The 25889-nt window shown below is 44.9% G+C and overlaps 1 protein-coding gene across 1 annotated transcript in view; it reads left to right on the top strand.

Moving 5' to 3' along the window:
• The window catches only part of LOC109306609 (WD repeat-containing protein 64-like), an 89707-nt gene that overhangs the window by 43168 nt on the left and 20650 nt on the right, over positions 1-25889 (top strand). The window contains exons 15-22 of the mRNA XM_019530114.1: positions 4062-4213; positions 5640-5742; positions 10994-11100; positions 11187-11266; positions 11360-11414; positions 12915-12960; positions 14132-14191; positions 14635-14797. Of these exons, the coding sequence (XP_019385659.1) occupies positions 4062-4213; positions 5640-5742; positions 10994-11100; positions 11187-11266; positions 11360-11414; positions 12915-12960; positions 14132-14191; positions 14635-14797 (766 nt within the window). The remainder of the gene's footprint in view (positions 1-4061; positions 4214-5639; positions 5743-10993; positions 11101-11186; positions 11267-11359; positions 11415-12914; positions 12961-14131; positions 14192-14634; positions 14798-25889) is intronic.

Genomic DNA, 25889 nt, shown 5'->3' with positions numbered 1-25889 from the left:
CTGAGACAGCTTCAAAGCAGTGGGAGGGGAGGGCAGGGTGAGGGGAAGAGGCTGTCAATGTGTAGCCTCTCTTGCTGGATCAGCTTCAAATTGGAGCTCGATTTCCTCTACTCTCCTGACCCAAAAGCTAATGTCTGTTGGGTCAGAAGGATTGGTCTGATTCATAGTGCTTTCTACAAAGCTCCATGAATTAGACCAGGGAGCTGAACTTCTGTCTGTGACTCAAATCATTTCCACTACAACTGATGTTCCAACATGCAGGCCATACAAGTCTGTCTCTTGTCCCTTTCACAATTGAATTGGACAGCTTTCACTCCCTGTCTTCCCTCCTCCCCTTCCTCCACCCTTGTTGCTGGGACTGTATTACTTGACAACACAGGACAGACGAGCTCTTTGCTCCCAGTTCAGATGTCCAATCAGAGCTACAAGAGTCTAGAACTGCAATTGCAGGAAAAGTCCTGCTCAGTGCCTCCATGAGATGTGCCTGGTTGTGGGCTGATTTTTCAGGGGACTGAAAAGAAGACGCTACTGAGCAGGTGCTTGTTTTTGCTATGTTTTGAGGTTTATAAGGACACTACATTTGTGTGGATTTTCATGACAAAAGACACATCCTTGACGCACAGTTTCTCCCTTACCACATTCATGTCTGTGCTACAAATCCTGGAGCAGTAAAGAGTCTCTTCAATGAAAAGGCCATACCGTTTTTTTTAAAGGGCAAAAACAGTGGGGGGGGGGGGTTTCCAAAACTCATTCTCAGAAATGGCTTTACAGTGTTACCTGAGATCTTATTAAGATTTTTTTATTATTTTTAATTTTTTTTTTACTTAATGTAAGCCCAAACAGTTAGTTTTGTAAAGTTGAAAGCAATGGAAAGAAACCTCTTATCAGAAGGAGTGCTAAGTAACATTAACGAAAGGGGAGGTTAGCTTCCCTACTTGCCTGGTTATAATTATTGTAATTTTCCCTTTTTACATTTATTCAAATTTAAGGCTTCCAGTCTAAGGTTGGATTTCTGACTGCTGTATTAGTAAGCCTTCTAATATTATTAATTTAATGACTTATTTCACTGCAAGATAACTTTCTTTAAAACCCTACATTTCAATCTATACTTCATAGCCTTGAAGCTCTGGTGATTTTATGTTCATCCTGTTTCTTGACACAGGATTCCACCATATTTCTCCAAGTTGGTATCTGGTGTCAAACACGTATCTATGTACTGTTACCTGTTTGATTTAACTGTTGTTCATTGTGCCCAATATTGAACAAACATGATGCAAGGATTAATTTGTTTCCTTATGTCAATGTTTAATATGTCTTGTCCTTAAACGTTAGGCCAAGCTAATCGGTGGTGCACAGTGTACTCTACTTACATGCATACCGGATAAGTACTTAATTTGCTGAACTTCAACATACAATGCAGGCCCAATTTTGTTGTATATTGCCTACATTGTAACAAATTCTGGTTCTCTCTAGTTTTATAACCAATTGAACTCTCCATTACCAGTCCAGAAACTGTGAAGAGAGCTGCTGTCAAAGGTTATCATTGAAAGCCTTAAAAATGATAGGAACTCATTGGTTTCACAGCTACTCTCCCATAGTTTTATTTTTGTGTGTGTGTGTTTGTTTGTTTGTTTGTTTGTTTTAATAGCAGGCACAACAGTTGCAATATAACCCCCCCAAAAAAAACAACAAGAAAAACAACAAAAAACAAAAACCTTGAAAAGTGAAGGGCGCCAAACAGTGTTAGGGCTGCTAATACCACAGCAGTGTGTACATGATGCGATTAATTGTTCCCATTAAATTCTGATAAATACATGCTCTGGGTAAAATGCATAGCCTTTTCTTAGTTATGAGGCTAAATGGAGTCTGCTGTGTGTCCACTGACTTTGTAGATATCCACTAATGAGGAATTAGCTCATACATGAGCATAGCAGTAGTCAATTTCTACACCGCACCATTCATCTTGGAGCCCTTTGGCAAACTGTGTGTCAGATTCAGCAGCCTCTGAAGTCATTAGGCAGACTCTCAATGACCTCAGGGAAGTGGGGGTGGGCAATAGGCCAGGTCTGCACATCTGCTTGTGCCAGATGCTGAGCACTGTTAACTCCCGTTGATATCATATGACTGGATGCCACAGTGGTGAGTATATTATAGAGACCTGAAATAGGTAGTTGGTACCTTCTGAGAGTGAAATGTAGCCAGTACTGGACTGCAAAGCAGCAGCAAGAAAGATAGCTTGTCTAGAGGGGGAAGGATAAATATCAGTCCAGGATGCCAAGCAGCCCTCTGCACAAAGTTCCCATCTTTTAATGTCAGTGGTACAATGGCAGGGTGATTAATCAAACTGATAATCATAGGACCATAGGAAAGTAGGGGTGGGAAGGACCTTATGGCAGGATAATTCCTGAAAAAAAATCCCAGCCAAATGTTTTTACAACTACTACTGAAAATTTCCAGGGATGGAGATGTCACCATATCTCTTCATAGCCTCCTCCAAAGTCTGATCACCAGATCAGTCAAAAGTGAATTATGTTGTAATGATACATTTCTTAATAAATGTTATATATAATGATGAAATTAATATCAAGCTACCTAGTAAATACTACTGCACTAATCTGTAGTATAGAAATGCTTTACCTATGCTGTAATAATAGGGAAATAATATACACATATAATTTGTATGTAAATCACATGTACTGCATTTACTCAAATCCCAAGATGAGGCTTTTTCCCTGTTTAACATGGGAGTGGGGGGCTGCTGTGGCTTCAACCCTGACCCAGAGTTAGGGCTGGAGCCACAGCAGCTGCCTGCCCCTCCACTACCTCTGTACCTGCCTGCAGCAGTGGTGGGGAGGAGGAGGATGAATTTAAGATGATCCTCTAATAATTATATCTATACATGGAAAGTTTTATAACAAACAAATATATTTTCCACTTATCAAATCTAATTATTGGGGAGTTCTCTTAGTTTTGAATATTTACATGAAATATTGTCCCTATACTTTTATATAGTGTTATATAAATATTATTCCCAATATTTTTAATATGTATAGGAAATATTATGCCCTATACTTTTCTAACATAGCATGTTAATACTTGCCCATAAGTTATGTTATATATTATTAAATACTAATTACATTATTCTATTACATAGATTTAATATTGATACAATTCCCAAATATGCTGTAATTAAATGTTGACAGTTTGATCAGTCTGATAATCAGTTTGATTAATAATCCATGTACTATATTATAAATATCTACTCAGAGTACTTAGTAGCCAAGTAGCTTTTTATGGCTTTATCAGGAACACCCTGACCCAGTTAATTATATGGAGATTGGTTTGAATTCCAGGAAAACGGCTGACCCATCTTTGCTAAGATTTACATCAGTGGTTTCACGCTGTCACAAACATTGTGCTTCCTTCTGCCTCATCTCTGCTAGTAGCTAAAACTCAAGCAGAGCTGCACTGGTAGAGCTATCTCTAGTGAGGCATTGCATAAATCATGTGTGGCTCCAGCTCATTCATGACTTAAACTGCTGCACCACACTCGTCAGATAGTCCAAATGTAGGAATCCACCATGGCTAAGCTTGCAGTACAGACTGGGTTTATGGTAATGTGATGATTGAGATTTAAAAAAAAAAATCTTATCTCCATTGCCTTTTTTGTAAATTGGGAGTAGGTTCTTTGAAGCCTGTGGAAAAAATGTTTTGTATACCAGAGCAGAATTCCTCCTTCTGTCCATTGTATATTTTTCTAATGTGCCCATTGCTAACGTCTAATAACCCAGCTCAAGTCCTTTCCTTTTAAAGCCTCAGATGTAATTGCAACACTTCCTGAGTAAGTAAGTTATTTGCTTCCTTTTGTGGCTCAAATGCCAAGAGGCCCTGATACGGCAGGAATGTGACAGAACTCGGGTTCTCAATTCCAATGCGCCATGTAGCGCTTGGATGGGGAGGGAAGCACAGCAGAGCACTTCTACAGCCACCTAATCTTCAGTGAAGATTAGAACATGGCCTTATTCCTTTTTTTTCAGTTTGTGTTGCATCTCTCTTTGTAGATCTGGGATACTGAGGACCACAGCTGCTTGTTTACAGCTTGCTCAAAAAGCAGTGGAATTAAAGGGGAGCTCACTGCCTGCCACTACATACCAGGCACCCGATCACTTTATGTTGCCACGGATACACTCGCTCTTCTTCATCTGCGATTAAGGTAGAAGCACAAGCCTACATTGGTTGGAAGGCTTTTGAGCTCATTTAGCAGCAGTTTGGAGTGTGGGTGGGTTGGGTATGTGTCTAGACTCTAGAGCATTGGAAAGACAATTGGAGAAGATTGCCCTTTGTGGGAACAGGCTGGTGCAGAACTCTCGGTCCTTTCCCCTCCTACCTATATATTAAGACTTGCTCCTAGCCTAGAGGACCAATGACAACTGTGGTTGCATGGCTGGTTCAAATTCACTTGAATTGGCCTAGCTGGGGCAGTGCTGAATGTGAAGACAAAAGCCTTCGTCATCTTCCCCCTGCTTCTACTGCCTGTAAGTGATGTTTGTGGCATTACATTGGCCCCTTTGGCTAGCATGAAGAAATTGGAAACAATTAATAAAACAGAATATAGGATAGAATCAGGGTGGATAAAATCAATGATTTTTAAATCAAACTGGATTTTTAATGTAATCATATCCTTTGTTAAGATGCTTTTAAAAAACTTATATAAAGATAGTTTTAATTTAAGATATGTTAAAGCTTAAAGAGGTCATCATGGAATAGGGATTATAACTTCTAATTATATACTGTTTGAGACAATATATTCATGTAACCTTTTTAGAAATTTTATAAATAAATCACAGCAGGTCATGGATTTTATTAGGGGCTCAATCTTATGGGATTCCTAGAGGCTCCTCTATAGATTAGTAAAGATTAAAGAAAGCCACTCTACCCAATGGGACTCTGGGCTCAGTCTGGAAGATCCCATTAAGCATCTTTGTGATGCTTAGTTTCAGTTCTCAAACTGTGGATTTGTCTCCAGAGATCATAGGCAGACAAGGTTCTTTGGGTAGATGTGATATCTTTTATTAGACCAATTAAATAGTTAGAAAAATGGTACTTTCCAAGCTTTGGGGCACAAATGCCCTTCTTCAGGCATAGGTAGAGTTTGTTGTCTCCAGAGATAACATCCTTATTAAACAGCAGTATATGGAGAGGAGAGATAATGGACTTGATTATCCACCCATGAGCCCTGTTTGCCTCTCTACAAGTCTGTGCACACAATCAAGCCCTTGCCTTCTCTAAAAGTGCAAATTTTCAAGACATTAAATGAATAAGGGATATAAAACGACACAAATGCATTTTTTTGTAGAAAACAATGAAGCTTCCTGACCAGTGATTTAAATTTATTTCCTTGAAATCAAACCCACCCTGAATAGAACGCAATATTGTATATAATCATGTACATATGTTATATTTACTCAAGCATGATAGAATAGAAATATTTAATGCTATTGTGCTTTCCATAGTACTCATGAAGTTAATTCCTACTATATGAGCTCTACTGCATTAGTATAGACCAGTTGTGAGCTATTGATACACAGTGACTGTGACAACGGAGCATAAGGTATTTAGTTTGTTTTTCCATGAAACAGGCCTCCTCCAGAGCCCCATTTGGTCATTTCTCATAAGGAGCCAGTTCTGTGCTGCAAGTACAACAAAGAGTTTAAGCACGTGGTGAGCTGCTCAGAAGGATCTGTAAGTGACAGCTTTGGTACACAAAGGAAATAGTTGCTGACAGTATGGCCTGTGTCTGTTGTCTCTAACTTGTGCATTTTTAATGTGCCCATCACCATTAAACTATCTAATCTGCAGTCAGTAAAATATTTTAAAGGGAGTTAATTTTCTCATGTTATTACAGTGACATCTTAATTGATTTGAGTATTAGAATCATAGGAAATTAGGGTTGGAAGCATGGGTGACTGGTGCCTCCTAAAACTGGGGGGTGCCCTGGCACCTGATTGCCATCTGGCGGGGTGTCCCCCAAAGGCCAATTGCTGCCATCGGCAGAAGTGCTGGAGGTAACCCAGAAGTGCCACGGGCGCTTCTCTCAAGGAGTGCATGGTCAATCTCAGGGCATGCATGTGCACCCCCTATGTGTTGCCAGTGGCTGAAAGGGACCTCAGGAGGTCATCTAGTCCAGCGGCTCCCAACCTCTTTTGTACCAGGACCCGTTTGTAAACATTGTTGCCAGTTCCGACCCAGTAAATAGCTTAAGTAGAAAACACACAAGTATTTTGCCCCCAAAATACTTATTACATATTACATGTTAAAGCAGCTCATCAGTCTTAATTTTTAAAGACAGAAATCAGCATTGACAGGAAAACATTAACAGAAATACCAACATGTGACCCACAATTACTCCCAAGTGACATTCATCATTGTGCAGTTTGCACAATGCAAATTGCTGATGTTCCTCATTTGCGACTTGCAGCCCCCTGGTCCTACTGGTGCCCTTCACTCCCAAGCCATAGCTGCACCCCCAACCCTGCTGGAGGGAGCCCCTTCCCCCCCCCCAACCCTCTGTCCCTCCCAGGCTGGAGCGCAGCAGCTGCAATGGCTCTGGGTCATGCAGGCAGTGGCAGAGCAAGTCTGGTCCTGGCATGGGCTGGAGGGAGGAGTAGTGGAGGCCTGTGGTACCCCCTGCCTTGGGCTGGGGCTCCTGCGCTACACCAGGTGGCCAGGCCGTGACCCCTATCTCCCTGGGCAGCGTCTCCCAGCCGCCCCACCCCTGCAACCATGGGTGCTGACCTAACCATGCAGCTCCTTGCTGCCCCTAAAGGGCTCCCCTGCCCTGTTCCTCTGCTGGAGAAACAGGTGCCTCCCCTACCACCCTTTCACAGACCCAGTGCCCAGGTACCTTCCTCCAGCACTGGCAGGGGCCCCCTCCCTCCATGCACACATCCACACACACACACACTCTCTCTTCCAAGGCATGGCCCTGGACTTTGAATCCCCACTCCCCATAGACTTACCTTCATGCACCCTGCCTGGCTGTATGCCAGCCTCATGCATGTATGCATACAAACGCATGTGGTCCCCTCTGCCTCCAAGCAGTTCCTGGAAGGCTGTCAGCCTGCAAGGGGAAACCTGTGGTGTGTGAACATTTCAAATGTTCTTGCAACCTACTTTTGGGTCACAACCCACAGGTTGAGAAACACTGATTTAGTCCAGCCCCCTGCTCAAAGAAGGACCATCCCCAACTATATCATCATATATAGTCTTGAACTTACATATGTTACTTAACTTTTTTCCCAGTATGTGCTGCAACTTTCTGGAGCTGATGATTCTTTTTAGCTCTCCCAAACAACGGGTATATTTGGGCATGGTTTAAAGTGATAATTGTACTAACCACCACAACCTTTTGTCTGTAGATTTGAGCACAAAAAGTACAAGTCATGAGTTGGTTACTAAAAGAGCCTATAATCACTGTCAAGTACCTGATAAGACTTCTGGCAGCGGGGAGTAACATAGGAATACATTATTTCCAAAGTCATCTTACATAAATCAGATATTTATACATTTCATTTTCTTGTCCTTCATAACGATTCAGTCGTATAAAGCCACATATGCATAATCAAATATTGATTTATGCATGTCTCTTCACTTCATTTAAACGCATTCCATTCAAATAATAATTTTGTTTTATACCAAGCTACATGTGTTTTGTTCATTTCAGAATAAACACATTCTAATACTGTCTTATTCTATACCAAGCATAAAGTCTTTGGTTTTGCTCACTCAGTTCCATTTGGTAACTCCCAATCCACCCAGCTCTTCTACGTTTTCAGCAAGTTTCAGCAGTTAAATCTTTCCAGTCATCCTAATGAGGCCTAAGACTTTGTCTTAACCAGCAATAATAAAACCAGGCAATCACATCAGATAGTGCTATATAACCTTAGCTGAACAACCATGTTGTCCAGGACACACAGACAGTCGGGCTTCTTTGTTACCAAAAACCCAGTATTGTTTGGTCTTTTGAGAGACAGGACTATAATCTGTCTTGATAAGGCCTTTGCAAGCTCAGACACAGAATTCAATTTCCTTAATGATTACCCTTTTTGTATATCAACTCAAGATGCAATAACATTTTCCCAATGATCCTCCATTCCCCTTTAGCAGGTAAGGGATTATTAACACCTAAGCTAGAAAAAGGCAGAGATGCTTCTATAACCCAACCTTTTATTGATTTTATCACCCAAAGCATAAGAATAAGCACTTGTCTCTATGCTAGGGTTGTTAACTCTGACAGAAGCTATTCCAGGAGATTTTTTTCCCCAATATGATGTAATGTCATTAATTGTACTGTTCAACCAGTTCACAGTATCAGTCTCCTGGATTGCTTTCAATAGTCACTGGGAGATGGATGCCAATTTCAGTAGACTCCTGGCCAATCCGGGAGGGTTGGCAACCCTACTCTATGCCTATCTAGCTACCTGCAACAGCATAATACAGATTCTCACCTATGCTAGCTGGGGAAATACAGGAGTGGGGAGGAAGCTGGCATGCAGGCTAGCAGCAGATTCTTACATTTCCTGATGTCTTCCCCAGGTTCCCCCTATTTACACACAATGTGTATATGTGTGTTATTTAAATAAATATTCTAATTGGTCTTATTAAAATATTTGTTTCATTGAGACTTTGAGAACTGGACTGAACCAGTTTTCCTGTGGTCTGGGAGGATGCGAATTAGCTGGGGTTTGTGTCCTTGAGAAAATTACAGTTCTGGGTGACAGGACTTCTAATCTCTCTCTTTCCCTCACCATCTGGGAATGCTACTTGCTATGTTCTGCTTCTTTTACTTTGCTGAGTAGGCCAGTTACAAAATAAAACAGGTTAAGAAAGACACATTATTATTTTGATAGTATTCCAGCTGACTACATACAACTCATTTGTTATCAAAAGGCAAAACTTCAATTGTCACTTTTAGCTACTGTTACGTGCTTTTCCAAAATGCAGTTATTTGTTCTTGGCCTAGTCTAATATTAGTGGCTTGTCAAATAAGTATTGGTTCATCTTGCCTAGACTACTGCTTATGATTTAAATGCAAGCTTATTGATTACATACCAGCTTAAGTACGTATAATTTATAACTCAAGCTTTTGCTAGTTTTGTAGTCTGCACCAGTCAGTGTAATCTGTCAGTTGCTGACCATGTCTATCTACAGCCTAGATCTTAACCATAGATGTGCAAGAGGGACTTAAGTGCCACAAAGCTGAATGTTTCAATGTCTGATTTGGAGGCATGTGGTAGAAGTCGCAACCAGAAGTTAGATGCTTGGGCTCCTCTGTATAATGCAGAAAGAAAATGCAGAAGCTGATGGAAGGGGTTGGGTTGGAGCACTGTCCCTCTCAGGGACTTAAGTACCTAATTCTAGATTGCAAGGAGATGCCCCGTTGCACTTGCGGTTCACAGCCATGATCTTTGGTTTGAGCTGAGGCTCCTATCCCTTTCTTTCAAAAAGCAAGGAGGCATTGGCTCATTCTTTCATGGAACAGTTCTGTATACTTTAGATCAGATGGCAAGAGAGAGTGACACTGCTATGATTAGAAGACTCCCAGTGGGTGGGAGTTCCCGTTCCTGCTCCAGTGAATACTTAAGTGTGTAGTACAAAGGAAAAGAGATGCAATAGGAGGAAGTGGGAGACTCTCTTCAGTCACCTGGGAATCATTTGTTCAAATCCACTCAGGTAGAGAAGTGTCTTGAACCTGGGTCTACTATGCCAGATGAGTGTCCTAACCATTAGTCTCAGGAGCTAAACTGGGATCATCCACACTTTCTGTAGCTGCCTTCAATATGGTTAGATGCTCTCTGAGCACATGTACTGGATTAGTTCCTGCAAGTGACAGATGTTGACCTGCCTGGTACTGAATTTAAGAAGCACCCTGCCCCATCCTTCTCAATTATTATTGTATTTTAGACATGGAAACATATACATCTGTTAAATTTTTTCTATGTCTAGAATCTAGTTATTGGAAAGGCTTCTTAAATTCATCCCCCCCACCTTTGCCACAGAGAAAGCAGCTGCTGGGGTATTGGCTATTGGCCCCCCTGCTGCCTGTCCTTTCCCTCCCCACAGTGACTTCCCCTCTGATGCCTGCTCTCCTTCCCCCTTGCTGTTTACCTTTGCAGCTACTCTAGCTTTGCCATGGTCGCTGAGTACCCAGCTGGGCCAGGCAGTAGTGGCAGCTCTGGCTCCAGCTTTGGTTAGGTTCAGGACCAGAGCTGCAGGATCCTGCATCCCTTCCCCATACCCCTTCCCCGTGCTTCCCTTGCTCTGCACCCCCTTTCTCCATGCTTTTTCCCTGTGCTCCCCACACTCCCTACATCCCCTACCTGACACATGAGCCACCTTAGCCCTGTCTGGAGTCACAGCAACTGCTTGCCTGGCTTGTACTTGAATCTAAGATGAGTTGTTTTTTTTTCCCCCTCCCTGTGCTAAATGGAAGGTGGGTGGGGAAACTTGGTTTAGATTAGAATGAGTACAGTAAGTGAATCTCAGTGGAAACAAGCAGGACGTCAGCAGTTGTGCACATGTCTAGCAATAGACACTTAGGTGCCTCTGGGACTTTGCCATCAGACACTTGGACACTGAGCATTTTTGGGTACCTTAAGTTTTTTATGTGAAGGCTTTGTGGATGGCAGTAGTGCCTAGATGTTGGACTTACATGCCTCATTAGGTCTTTAAGTACAAAGTTCTTATGAATCTAGCCTTTGCTACCCATTGTAGTGGTATTTGGCTGTACAAGGCTCGTGTGCAAAAGTTAAAGATCTCTGTGAAGGAAACTAAGCAATGTGTTCCTTTGTATTGGATGCAGTTCTACTTTTCATCTAAAACCCCAGGATGAGTTGGGAAAGGCTGGGTATGGATGGGTGAAATGGGAAATTTATGCTACTTTTTCCGGTGCTTCTCTAATCACTGTTTGTTTGTTTGCTTGTTGTTAATAAAGGTAGTTAAAGTGTGGGATTTTGAAACAGGAAAGCATTTGTTTGAGTTTTGTGATGCTCATGGAAGTGCTGCTATCACCTGTATGACCTTTGATGACAGTGGAAGAAGGTATGTTTGTATGTGTGGGTAAGGATTTCTATGTATGATTGTTGGCACTTGTGGAAAAAAGGTGTTGAATTGTAACCCTCTGTTAGGTTAGTTACTGGAGGAAGAGATGGCTGCTTGAAAGTATGGAATTACAACAATGGACACTGTCTGCATACCTTGAAAAGGGGTAAGCAAGGTGATTTAAAATATTGGGAGACTGCAAAAAAAAAATCACACAAAGCATTTAAGAGAATGTACGTTGATTTATTTTACCCTGCAGAAGGCAAATGTGATGAAATTTGTGACTGCACCTACGTGGAGGTGAACAGAAACAAGTAAGTGGCTTCATGGCTTGATGTGCACCTTGTCATAGGGAGTGATGGATTGGGTGGGAAGTGAAACTGCAAGTGCCACCTCTGTCCTGCAGGAACTTATTTTTGGAGCATTAGTCAGGCCTAAGCTGCACACAGACATGCATATACTGCAGCCTGAAAAATAAACCTGGTGCAAACAAACAGTTATAGGCAGCCAGTGGGGCCCTGTAATGTAGCACCCAGGTAATGCATAGCACAGATATGCTGAGATTCTTCAGACAAGGCACCTGATGGGAAGGGATTACTGGGCTTAGCATCTGGGATGGCTTGCTAGAGACAGCATTAAGGAATGAGGGAATGTGTCAGACCCAGGGGGAATGTCCTTCAAGGGTACTGAACAGGAAACCAAGAGGATATCAAGGACATTGGGGAAAAATGCTTGCTGAAAGGTGAAAGGGCTTGGAACCAAGTCTTCAGACTTATTCTGCCTTTATTCTGAATCCTTAGAGATGATAAAGCGAGCCCTGAGAAAGATTTAAACTTAATAGTGATGTTACATTTGGGTGTTTGTAGATGTGCTCTGGGAGGCGGGGGAGGAGGGCACAAGCTCCGAGGACTCCTATACACATACAGGGAGGCTGCTCCAATGCGTTGTAATTACCATGCTGCTCCAGCAGACTCCAGCTCGTTTGAGCTTTTAGTTCAAGCACCCCCACCAACATTTTTTCAACACAGGAATGCTGATATGTGTGATGCACCAGGCACTTTAATTAGCGTGGCTCTGTGATCCATGCTCATTAAAATGTCCCACGCCTCCCAGAGCATATCTGTAAACATTCTGAGAGCTGTGTTTAATTAAAGCACCTGGAGTGTCACATGTATTGGTATCTTTGTGCTGAAAACTGGCAGCATGGCACTTTAATTAAGCTCAATGAATGAGCTTTAGTTCAAGCACCCTCACCACCATTTTTCAGTACGGGGATTCTGATGCACATGATGCTAGACTTGGCTGGAATGCAGTAATTACCACACTCCAGCAGACTAGATTAACCAAGTCAGCTGTAACGCGCTGCAATTACAGCACATCGGAGCACCCTCACTGCACGTGAGCCTTTTACTGTCCTCTGCTACTGTATCTTTCCCTAGTTTGCAGCCTGTAATTTGATGAGTCAGATAACGATCTAACATCTAAATAATCTGTGCCATAGTTCTGATGCTCAATATGCAGTGCTCCATATTAAATTATTTATGTTGCAGCATTATTTAGAAACCAGGACTTCTGTGTTCGCCTCTGTGCAACATCAAATGAAAAGCACTGTATTGCACTCAATAATGGTGTGATTCCATAGTAACCATTCTCAGTTGATTATTTACACTCTTCAGCCAGTTAGGTTTAACTTTCCTGTGGTCTTAATGTTTTAGAACAAAAACATTTAAACACAATCTGTCATCTCTCATTTAAAAAAAATGTTTAGTATAGAACATGTAGATCATATCAAACTGAACACTTGATTCTTCTAGGTATATCATAGCTGTTGGATGGGACCGAAGAATAACTATGTATTTTGTAAGTAGAAAGATTAGAGCTGAAACAGATTGTTTATTTTATAAAATGATTATTTTAAATATCCTTTTGAACAAATCCTATTTTGCCTAAAGGTGTCCAGTTGTAGCTGTGCATTGTCTCTCAGTTACGTGCCTTAGATTGTTCCTTCTGGGCATGCTTGCAAGAGCTCCATTAGATCACCAGAGAACACACAGCCATATTTTGCCAAAGTAGGTGCATAACTATGTGTAAGTCATAGAAGTGTGGGCTGAGGAAAAAATAGGTACAGAAGCTGCTTGGAGAAGGGAGAAGAAGGTCCCTTCCTGCCTTTCAACCCAAGAATCCAGCACTTCAGTTACTTCCGCAGGAAGTGGGAGGCCCAAGTTCTATTTCTGTCCCCTACCACTCCATTTTCCAGAGTGAGTTTGAACCTACATCTTCCACCTACATCTTCCAGCAAACTGTTCTAACCACCAGAATATGGTGTAGGCTGAGACAACTGCACTCTCCATTCTTCTTGTTGAAGCTGGCTCACTGGGTAGCCAAGAGAAGGGATATGGAGCCAGGTGTAGAGCAAAATGTCTGTGGCTCTATTATTTGGTATTGCCCTGGAAGAAATGGGGTACAAGGTCCTGGCCCCTGCCCTGAATGGTGTTTTCTGCATCTTGTATATGCTAGTCCTTGGATAAAGTTATTGGAAAAGGGTTTCTTTTAGATCTAGGGATGGAATTGGAGGGGTGGGAAAATCTTGCATTAAGGGAAGAGAGTGAGTGAGAGCAGATGGGCTTAGACTAGCCAAGTGATTTGAACACACATCTGAGAGGTAGGAAATGCAGGGCTAGTCTGCTTTGGGGCAGACTCTGCCACATCACAGCTGAGTGCAATATGTAGTGGCTCTTTTCTAGGGTGGCTTGGTGTTTCCTCTCGCACACTTTTCCACAAGGTCTGTTTCATTCTCAGGTTAGAACAAAAACTTATCCCCAAAACTTTAAATTTATTCAGAAAATAGAATTTAATATTCTCCAGTCAACCTAACTTGCAGGTTAGGGCCATTTAGCCTTTGCACATGTGACTCGTGTGCCATGTACACTTCTTTCATTGGAAGCCTCAGGAGAAAAGCAGATCCCTTCTGACCTGAGAACATATAGAAAATACTCAAGCCTCTCTCCTTTTTCTGTGTTCCCTGATACAGGATTCAGCAGATGATCTGCATCATTTTCAGAAACCGCAACCCTATTGGCAGGATGACATAGTAAGAATCCACCTCAATTCATCTGTATTACAAGTTGAATAGATACTTGGTACATAGGGCTCAACATAGACCAGTAGAGTTTACTATGAAGCAGTTAACTATGCCAGATATGGGAAAAAAAATTTCACACCATCCACAAGGAGGTATCAGAGATGCAGGAAGAGTCTGAACTAGATAGGGAGAGAGATCTGTGAGTCACAGAGTGGCAATGATTAAAGCTGCATGAGTTGTAGACCCTCACAAGGGGATGGAAAGTACCTATAAGCAGGCTCTTTCCTTTTATATTGTCCCAAAGTCAAGAATCTCACTTGTCTTGATATTCATATCCAGTGCTACTAGAAAACTAGGCTGGAGAGATGAGGGTCCTTACATCTAGGGTTTCTGTGGTAAAATGAGAAAGTAGCAGCAATGTCTCTTGACAGGATCTTTTAATTTTAATTTAGAACCGTGGCCACAAGGAGGATATTCTCTGTGTTGCTCAGTGTCCACCTACCTTTCTTGCTACTTCCAGTTATGATGGTGAAATCATTGTTTGGAATATGATTTCAGGACATGTACACTGCAAACTTCACACCCCAACTCCCATGGATAGTTCTGGCACAAAAGGTAAGTAGTCTGGGGAGACTCCAGGGAAAGCAATTCTAAACCTTTTTTAAGCCTAATCTTTTCCTGAAGAGACATGGATTAAGCTTGTTTTAGCCAACTTTACTATGAAAAGGAATTTTATTAAGAACATCAGCTATGCTGGGAGGCATCTCAGTAGCTGTGAGAGAGAGGACATAATAGCATGCTAGAGTAAGGGAGCAGTACAGCAATGGTGACTTTAACTTATCTTTAGTACCTAAGCAAATATAATACTCTGTAATGGATACCAGGGGCAAACCATTATCTTGGCTTTCTTGAAAGAATCTAAATAGTGATTTGAATTGTATATTAAAATGCAACTGTGGGGAGGGCGGTGCAATCTGGTACCTGCTATCCACACCTTGTGAGAAAAGGTCCTTGTCCTGAAGAGCTCATGCTTGAAAGAGAGAAGTTAAAGCATCTTTACAGATGTGGAAAGTGAAGCACTGAGAGACTTGCCCACAGCAATTGTAACAGGAAAATGGCATTCCTGCCAAATGCATCATCTTTATTTTGCTTTTTCATTGTCCTGGCACCGGCACCCAGAGGTTCTGTTGTTTTAAGGCTATGCTAATAATTGGACAAATAGATGAACTTTGTGGAGGCTGTCAGGAGTCAACATAATAGTTTCAGTTTTCATAAATAAAAATTTCAAAACAGTTATTTAGTTTCAGCCCGTGAGTAAAGTCTTGTGCCTATAAGTCTCAGTCATAGATGGTAACTTATTGGGCTAGTGCTGTATAAATCCAGAACACACAAGTGGTTTCTGTCCCAAAGAGCTGACCAGTGAAATACATTTCATTCTAGGTCTCCACAGTCTACCACTGTATACAGTACAAATGCTAGAGCTGGAGAGGGAACAGAAATCCTACTTAAAATCATAGAAAATTAGGGTTGGAAGGGACTTCAGGAAGTCATCTTGTCCAACTCCCTGCTCAAAACGCGACCACCCCAACTATATCATCCCAGCCAATGCTTTGTCTACCTGGGTCTTACAAACCTTTAAGGATGGAGATTGCACAACCCCTCTGGGTAATCTGTTCCAGTGCTTCACCATCCTCCTAGTGAGAGAGTTTTTCCTAATAGCTAACCTAAACTTCCCTTGCTGTAGCTTGACAGCATTGTTGCTTGTTCTGTCATCTGCCACCTCTTTCAACCCCCCTTCAGGTAGCTGAAGGCTGCTATTAAATCCCCTCTTAGCTTTCTCTTCTCCAGACTAAATAAACCCAGTTCCCTCAGTCTCTCCTCAGAAGCCATGTGCCCCAGCCTCCTAATCACTTTTTTTTTGCCCTCCCCAGGACTCTTTCCAATTTGTCCACATTCTTTCCGTAGTGGGAAGCCCAAAACTGAACATAGCACTCCAGATGTTGCCTCACCAGTGCTGAATAGAGGGGAAGTATCACTTCCCTCCATCTGCTGGCAACACTCCTACCAATGCAGACCAGAATGCTGTTGGCCTTCTTGGCAACAAAGGTGCACTGTTGATTCATACTCAGCTTGTCCACTGTATCCCCCAGGACCTTTTCTACAAAGCTGCTGCGTAGCCAGTCAGACCCTAGCCTGTACCGGTCCTAGAGGCAGAACTTTGTATTTGTCCTTATTGAACTTCATGATATTTCTTTTGGCCTAATCCTTCAACGTGTGTAGGTCTCTCTGAATCCTAGCCCTACCCTCCAGCATATTTACTACTCCCCCAGCTTCATGTCATCTTGCTGAGGGTGCACTCCATCTCATTTTCCAGATCGTTGGTGAAGATAGTGAATAAAACTGGCCCCAAGATCAGTCCCTGGGGCACTCCACTTGATACCAGCTGCCAACTAGACATTGAGCCTGATGATCCAGCCAGCTTTCTATCCATCTTACAGTCCAGTCATCCAACTTGTACTTCCTTAGCTTGCTTGTGAAAATATTGTGGGAGCTGATATCAAAAGCTTTGCTAAAGTCAAGATATATATCATGTCCACTGCTCTCCCTGCATCCAGAGCTAGTCATCTCATCAAAGAAGGCAATCAGGTTGGTCAGGCCTGACTTGCCTTTGGTGAATCCATGCTGTTCCTCATCACTGTCTCCCTGAGGACCTGCTCCATGATTTTTCCAGGGACTGAGGTGAAGCTGATCGATCTGTAGTTCCCCAGATCCTCTTCCTTTCCTCTCTTAAAGATGGGCACTATATTTGACCGTATCCAGTCATCCAGGACCTATAACATTGGCCAACTCCCTCAGCACCCTTGGGTGTGTTGTATCTAGCTCCATGGACTTGTACACATCCAGCTTTTCTAAACAGTTCTCTAACTTGTTCTTTCACCATTGTTGGCTGCTCACGTCCACCCCAAACTATGCTGCCAGGTACAGTGGTCTGGGAGCTGATCTTACCTGTGAAGACTGATGTAAAAAAGGCATTGAGTACTTAAGACTTTCTGCATTATATGCCACTAGGTAGCCTCCACCATTCAGTAAGGGACCTACATTTTCCCTTATCTCCTCTTGTTGCTGACATACTTGTAGAAACCCTTCACATCCCTTGCTAGCAGAAACTTCAGTTGCACTTTGGCCTTCCTGATTTCATCCCTGCATGCCCAAGCAATACTCTTATACCTCTCCCTAGTTGTTTGCCAAGTTTCTACTTTTTGAAAGTTTCCTTTTTGTGGTTAAGTTCATTGAAAATTTCCCTGCTAAGTCAAGATGGTCTTCTGACATGCTTGTTACTCTTCCTGTGTATCCGTACTCATTCCTGCAACCTCAGAAAGGTTTCTTTAAGGTACAGCCAGCTTTCTTGGACTCCTTTCCCCCTCATACTAGCCTCCCAGGGGATCCTGCCCGTCAGTTTCCCGAGTAAGTGGAAGTCTGCTTTTCTGAAGTCCAGGGTCCTTACCCTGCTACTCTTCCTTTCTTTCTTTCCTCAGGATCCTGAACTCAATCGCTTCATGGTCACTGCTGCCCAAGTTGCCATCCACTACTACATTTCCCATCAATTCTTCCCTGTTTCTGAGCAGCAAGTCAAAAAAAGTAGCTCCTGGTTGGCCTCTCCAACATCAGGAAGTTGTCCCCAGTGCTTTCCAAAAACTTCCTGGATTGCCCGTGCACTACTGTATTGCCCTCCCAGCAGATTTTGGGGTAATCTGAAGTCCCACATGAGAACCAGGTCTTGTCATATAGAAACTTCTGCTAGCTGTTTGAAGAAAGCCTCATTCTCCTGGTCTGGTGGTCTCTAGTAGACTGCTACCACAACATCACCCTTGTTGCTTTCACCCATAACACAGAGACTTTCAACAGGCCTATTTTCAGTTTCATACTGGAGCTCTGAACAATTATGGCTTTTAGATACTACTCCTCCTCCTCCTCCTCTTCTCCCCTGCCTGTGCTTCCTGAACAGTTTGTACCCATCCATGACAGTCCTCCAGTCACGCGAGCTCCCACCAAGTCTCTGTTGTTCCAATCACATCATAGTTCTGTGACTGTGTGAGGACTTCCCTTTCTTCCTGCTTGTTTTCCTTGCTCTGTGCATTCATGTACAGACACCTGAGGTAACTAGCTGGTTGCCCTACTTTCTCAGGAAGAATGAGAAGGCCTCCCCAGTTGCCCCCTCCTGCCTGCATTTCCTCTAGGTCACCCACTTCCCCAAGGGCTTTGGTCCACATCTCCCAGAGAACCTAGTTTGAAGTCCTCATTAGGTTAGCAAGCCTGTCTGTGAAGATACTCTTTTCTTTCTTTGTCAGGTGGATCCTGTCTCTTCATGGTAATCCTTCTTGGAACATTCTGTAGTCTAAGAAGCCAAAGCGACACCATCTGCATAGCTCTGCAGTGATTTGCAGGAAGTGTCCGCTCATGCCTAGGCCTTTACCCCTGACTGGAAGGATTGAAGAAAATGCATTAGACCTTGTCCCCTTCACCCTTGCACCCAGAGCCCTGTAGTCACTTGATCTGCTCAGTGTCATCCAGTGGTGCTCAAATGGATGAGCAGCATGGGGTAGTGGTCAGAGGGCCAGATGTGTCTTGGTAATCCTTCAGTGACATCTCTGATCTGGGCTCTGGGCAAACAGCAGACCTCCCAAAACACCAAGTCAGGCCCACAGATGGATGCCTCCATGCCCTGCAGAAGGGAGTCTCCAGCCACCACCGCCTGTCACTTCATCTTGGTGGTAGTGGTCTTGATCCTCTCAACCTTGGGGATTCCTGGCCTGGCCAATGGAATGTGCTCCTCCTCTGTTGCTAGTGCTCCATACCCGTTCTCCAGGCAAACTGCTGCAGGTGGAGATGAAGACTTCTGGTTATGTCACAAGCTTCCAGCTTCCACCTTCCTGGGAGTCCATGTTGTCTTCCTTCTCCAGGGCTGTCTCTGGCATTCCTTCCTCCACTGTCCTAGAAGTTTCCTCCACCAGAGAATCAATGAAGTCCTCATGGTAGAGGATGCTTTGGAGCCTCACCATCCTTCCTGTAGCTCTCTTGTCTGCTGCCTGAGGGACACCCCCAAGAGGCACTGCTCACATTATAGGTACTCCCCTACCCACCTGTCTTTGGAAGGAACCTGCCAGTTACAGTCTCCACAGAACCAAACTAGAACCTAGGTGGAAGCCTTGACAGTGACAGACACCTCACAGGTGCAAGCAGAAGAGGTGGCAGTGGCTCTGGCATTGCCATGTCTTCCAGCCATCTCTCTGGGTCACTTATATATATGCCTCCTCTTTCTCCCTGCCCCTCTCTCCAACTGGACTTTCCCTAGCTAACTTCCCTGTAAGTTGGCTTATTCACTGCTCCAGAGGCACTTCCTACATGGAGGTGCTGGCTTTCAGAGGGGCAGCTCAGGGCCGGGGCCTGTGATAATTCTTGTGGCTTACGGAGGGCCTTTGTAACATTTTATTAGAAAACAGCCAATATCAAACAGATTTAAAAAGGACCCCACCTGAGGCCTCACAAAGGGAATACAAATACAATTTCAAGAAATTACATAATACTCACATGATAAACAACATCTCATTCACTTTGCTTAAAACTCCAGTGTTATTCAGTGAACATCTTACCCTTGCTGCTTATATAACTACAGGTTCACGCATCGATACTTAATAGAAAGGTAGTGACAAAGCCCTTATCCACTCTTTCTGACAACAAAAGCTGTCCCTTAGTTTATCCTATACGGGGCTGAAACAACCCCCTGAAGTCCAGCCCTTGCCAGAGCGCTGTATCCCCTCCTTCCGTCCCATGCTTTTCTCTGCCTCTATAGAAGTGCAGCTCGTGCATTGCTAACTGCAAACACTCTGACGTTGAAAAGTACGAGCCCTTTAGTGCCAACAGGGAACACACTTTCCATATTGCTACTTTGGTGCATGTGATAAAGACCCTCACACCCCATGACCCATCCGTCCCCTCTGTTAACCCATAGAGAACACTTTCGATAGTGATCTCAGTTCCCTTCCTGTCTCCTTCAAATAGGTCGCTACCTTCTCCCACACCTTTTGTGCATACAAACAGTCCCACAAGGCATGTGCCACCAACTCAGGCTCAGCACAAATTTCTCTTGGACACTTGGGGGACCGTGAGAGTCTCCATCGATGCAGCACCTGTTGCACTGGCAGTGCATTTCACGTGGCCCTCCACGCCAGCTCCTCGTGCTCCCCTTTCCATTCCAGCCCTTCGATCCCTAACCCTGCCAAGCCTTCCCTCGTAACAAAGGATCCGAGGCGCGCATAAGGGAGTGACATTTGCCAAGCCCACCTCACCTGCCACCCACACCTGAACAGTTCCAGCCTTTGTAGGAGTCTTCCCCCCAGGAAAATGCAGAAGTTGGAAACCATTCCCAGTGCACCCCTCACTTCCCTCACAACCATCTTTTAAAAAGTGCGCATAAACAAAGATCTCTATGTTGGGGAGATCCCATCTCCCCAGCCCTTCTTCCTTATATAACTCTGTCCTGGCCACCTTCTCTGTCTCCACTCCCTTCCCCCCACCCTCCCAAAAAAGAGGCATAATGCCCGCTGCACCTGCCGGGCCTGTAGCCACGATGGGGGGGTACACCATCGCCGTGTACAAGATCATTGGCAACAGGCACTGTTTGATCACTTGCACCTTACCCCTTGATGATAAACTCTGTGTGATCCATAACCCCACCATCTGGTTTACTCTCCCCTCTAACACTTCCCAAGCCCGTTTCCCCTTCCCCTGGGTATCCATTCACATGCCCAGTATTTTCAGTTCCTCTCTTTCCACCTTCAATCCAAATTTCCCCAAATCCCCCCCCAATTCCCAACTGCCAGGACTACACTCTTGTCCACATTCACTCTTGCTCCAGATACCTCCCCAAACTCATTGGCATGCTTCACCACTCTTCCTAAGGACACCTCGTCCCGTACCATGCATGTCACGTCATCCATGTACAGGAGGACTTTTAATTCCCCGCCCCTCGGCACTCTAACCCCGCTGATCACCCTATCACTTCTGATTTGCTGTGCCAGAGGTTCAATGGCACAAACAAAGAGCCCTGGCGACAGCGGACACCCTTGTCTCACCCCCGAGTCCACTGCAAAGGCTTCTCCCAGGAAGCCCCTCACCAGCACCCTGCTCATTGCCCTCCCGTAGAGTGCCCACACCCACCCCACAAATTCCCCCAGCATCCCCATCCCTGCCAGAACCTGAAACAGAAACTCGTGCCCAATGCTGTCATACGCCTTTTGCAGGTCGAGACTCTCCACTATCGTGTTCCACTTCCGGTCAGTAATGTACGACAGCATATCCCGTAGTATCCAGTGTGCTTGTGTCGTCTGCCACCCCGCCACCACGCACATTTGTTCCCCACCCAGCACCTACGGTAACACCTCTCCCATCCTTGTCGCTAGGATCTTGGAGAATAATTTATAATCGGAATTCAGCAGGGTGATTGGCCTCCAGTTCTTGATGTGTTCCCATCCCCCTTTCTTATAGATCAATACCACAACTCCCTGGGCAAAGCCCTCCCCTACCCGACCCCGATCCATAATTTCCTTAAACAGGGCCAAGAGATCCCCCTTCACTAAATCCCAAAACTTCCCATAAAATTCCACCGGGATCCCGTCACGTCCTGGGGTCGTCTTTAATGGCATAGTCCTCAAGACCCCCAGCATCTCGGTTTCTGTCAATTCCTTTATCAGCCTCTGCCTCCCTTCTTCCCCCACTTTTGCTTCCAAACTCTCCACCAGTCCCTCCAGTTGTTCTCGCCTCACCGCTTTCCTACGAAACAACTGCCCGTAAAACCTAGTCATCTCCCGCAATACTCCATCCACGTCCTCCACCCTCCCTCCATTGGCCATGTGGACCGCCCTCATCACCCGCTTCTTCCTTCTCACCCACAAGGTGAAAAACCTGCCCCATTCCTCTCCCTCATCCACCCACTCCGTCTTGACCAGGAACATCCGTTCTTGCATCCTGGTCTGGAACCAATTTTGCACTCCCCCTCTTGCCCTTTCCCATTCTCCCTTCACCCCTTCTTCAGCTCTTCCCACAATCTTTGAACTTCCCCTTGTAAGCGCGCTAGCTCCTTCTTCCTCTGCCACGCTCGCTTTCTCCCCACACCAGTGAACCACTCCTGCCCACGCTTCTTGATTTCTACCCACCAGTCCCACTGTGTTGGGGAAAAAGGGCTGTAAAGTTTGCCACTGGCGATACACCCTTTGAAAGGCAATGCATCCCTGTGGGTCATCCAGTAAAGACACATTAATTTCCAGACCCCTCTCCCCTGTTTAAGCCCTTGACTGATGCCCACTTCCACCCACAGGACATGATGATCTGACAAGCTGACGTCTATCAGTCGCTTATTGTGGATTGCCAACCCCTCCGACATCAACACAAAATCAATCCTTGATTTGCCCCCGCCTACCTGGATCCACTCTAGTAAAAACTCCTGTCCCTTCCCAAATATCCTGGAGCCCCTCATCTTCAATCCACCCCCACAGCCACTTCCCTGTACTATCCATCCCAACTCCCTGCCTTATCCCAATCCACCCACCCTCTTCAAGTATGCAATTAAAATCCCCCATCATGATCTGCAGTCCTCCACCCCCCATACACATCCCCATTTTGCGGAAGAAGCGCACCCTCTCCGTTCTCTCGGCTGGGGCATTAGACGTTGTACAAAGTCACCTTGACGCCCTCCACCTCAACCACTGCCTTTTGCAGTCGCCCTTCTTCCAGGACCTGCTGGTCTTTAATTTTCAAACCCCCTTCCCTTTCCAGGAACCCTACTCCTGCCGCTTTATTCTCATTTGAACCCCCCTACCACGATGGTCCCACCTCCCAGTGCTTCTCCAGATATCTATAATTTCTCCTCCAGGGAATCCCGCACTCCTGCAAGCCAAACACCTGTGTGTCCAGGCCTTGTAAGGTGGTATACGTTGAATACCATCTCTGCCTCCCATGTAAACTTCTTACATTTAAGGATGCTATGGTCAATGCTATCAAAGCTATTTTCCAGAGAGAAATATGCCTCGTAAATCATCTATGCCGCTACTGGGTTCTGAGGTGTCTTCCCCCACTTTCCGCATCCCTGTAGCCCTAGCCAGATGTTTAATCGCGGTTGGGCTCAGAAAGCCATAACTTTCTGCCCTTCCAGATTCCTCAACCTCTCGTCCCTCCACAGGCAGCTCCCTGCTCTTCCCCCTGTCTTTTTCCAGTGCAGTTCCTTCTGTCTCATGGACCGTTCCCCCTTCCTCCTCTATTCTCTTTTTCTTTGGTTTAACCCTCCGTTTCTTCTTTCTTTTTGCAGGGGAAGGCTCTTTCCCCTTATCCCCAAGCAGATCCAAGTCCATGCTTGCCGAGTCAGATTCATGTGCCCTTTCTCCCGCTGCCTCACTCTGCTCCTCCTCCATCTGTTCCTCTCCTCTTGACTCGAAGAGCTGGTTGGCCGCCTCGATCACATCGTCTTTCTGCTCCGCTTCTGGTGTTTCCTTCACTATGAAGGTGTCCATATCCAAGTTGCTGGACTGCGCATCCTCTGGATTTTCTTTATCCCTCTCCTCTGCTGCGTGAGACTCTTGTGCTTTGTTTGCGTAGGACAGGGGGCACCGGCGCTGCAGGTGCCCCTCATTTCTACAAATGGTGCATTTCATTTCCTGTTTGCAGGCTTTGGCTCGGTGCCCCATGCTGCCACACCTGTAGCAAACTGTCAGGCTACAGAAGGCAGTGAGGTGCCCTGCCAAGCCATACCTGCTACACAGTTTTGGCTGGCCATGATAGGTCATGTACCTGCAGTGGGGCCCTATGGACACTACAGAGGGCAGGTGTCTCACCCCACTGGGGTGTCTTGGGTCTTCATCTAGGATGACTCTGGCTCTCCATGCCCCAGTCCAGATTTGCCACTGGTCCAGGACGCGCTGAATATCGAGGATCTTTTCGACTTGCCCCTCCAGCTACCTTCTCACATCTGCAAACTCTAGGTCATCTGAATACATTTTAAAGTATAAAACTCTCTCCTGTGCCTTCTGGCCAGCTTCAAAATGCAGATCCCACAAGTCCTCCTTGTCTGCCACTTCCGCGTACCGGGCCCAGAAGGCTGCGTATGCCTCTTGCCTCCAGAAGGTGATATTCCAGTGGCGGAAGTTATCAAAAGCCACCACGCAACTTAAATCTTCAGGGTTCACATGTAAGTCCTTGAAAAGCACCCTGGTCATAAAGTCTGCTCTCAGCATGGTTGTTTTCCCCTCTACCCCTTCTGGGGTCAGAGTGGCTTTCACACGCAGCTTCACCGTTCTTCGCGGGTCTCCTTCTTCCCACAAACAGTAGGAAGGTTCTGGGGCCTTCCGTGCAGATTTACTGCTCTCTGCAGAGCTCCGCCTCTCTTCCTGCAGTGGGACCGCCCCCTCTCTAGAACCTTCTCACCCAGCAACATCATGACTCTTCTTCCTCTCTGAAGACACCACCTTGCCTCCTTGGCCCACCGTGGACCAATCCCCAACCACCTCCTCCTCCTCAGCAATGCCATCAGAAAGCTCACCAGAAACACTCTTCAAAGTTGAAGCCAACAGGATCTTAGATGAAGCACTTGCTGGTCCATACTCTTCAAGAATCAAAGCTCGCTTCCTCACTGCCTCCTCCAGTAACCTAGCCTCTTCATTCTGCTCCACTACCTCCATCACTCCAACAATTAAACAGGGACAACCACCTTCCAAATCATGGTATCTCCCCTGCCCTGGGCAGCCCACCTATGTGGTCATGGTGCTTCCCCTTACAGGGCCCCCGCAGGCCAGATGGAATTGCGCAGTGAGCTGGATCCAGTCCAAAGTCTGTATTTTGCTTGCCCTTGTCTTAAAGGCTCCTCTTCAAAGAGGGTGAGGGGCAAATTGACTTGCAAACTGCCCTGTTTACTGCCCCAGTTGCTTGAGGAGTCTCCTTTTAAACCCTCCTGGGTCTGGACTCGATCAGCCCCTTTAGGGCTTTTGTCAGGCACAGGCAGCAATTGCCCAGCTATCAGCACTCCCAGCTGCTCAGAGCACGTACTGAAACACACACTCAGCTGCCAAATACACAGGCAACCTTGCATCCCTTACGTTTCAGGAGCAGAGTGCCTGGCTCCACTTCCTCTTCCCCTTCCTCCTCTTTCTCCCAGTGAACTGCTTGCAAACTGCCCTGTTTGCTGTCTCTGTTCACTCACTTCTTAGACCATTTGTTTCCAGCTTGAACTGAGACCCCCCGCCCCCACCTACACTTGCCCCTCCAAAGAAGTTGACATTGTCTGCAAGAGAAAATTCAAAAATTGTCTCATGCTAGAGATATGTTCAAATGGTTTGTTAATGTTAAATAATTTAAAATGTTTATAATACATTCTAAACTTGGCAAAATGAAAAGTTGTTTTGAAAGAAAAGATTGGAATGCTTTATTCTATAAATGACAAACTGGGATACTCCAACTTGTTAGAACTTCTCTCCTTTTTTTTTCCCCCCCCAGAACTAAATTTTATCAAAATAGATGCAATTTTTCAAAACTCTGAATTTCAGTGGAAATGCATTTTCCAATGGAATATTTTTCCATCTGTGGTTTTTCTTACAAGCTTTAATAAAAACCATCTGATATATTTATTATCAGTATTCTGGGAGCTTAACTATTTCTTAAAAGG

The sequence above is a fragment of the Crocodylus porosus genome, unplaced genomic scaffold, assembly GCF_001723895.1.
Source record: "Crocodylus porosus isolate Cpor-Errol unplaced genomic scaffold, CroPor_comp1, whole genome shotgun sequence".
NCBI classification, from domain to species: Eukaryota; Metazoa; Chordata; order Crocodylia; family Crocodylidae; genus Crocodylus; species Crocodylus porosus.
Note: the sequence above shows the minus strand (reverse complement) of the source record. Positions and strands in the feature narration are given on the sequence as shown.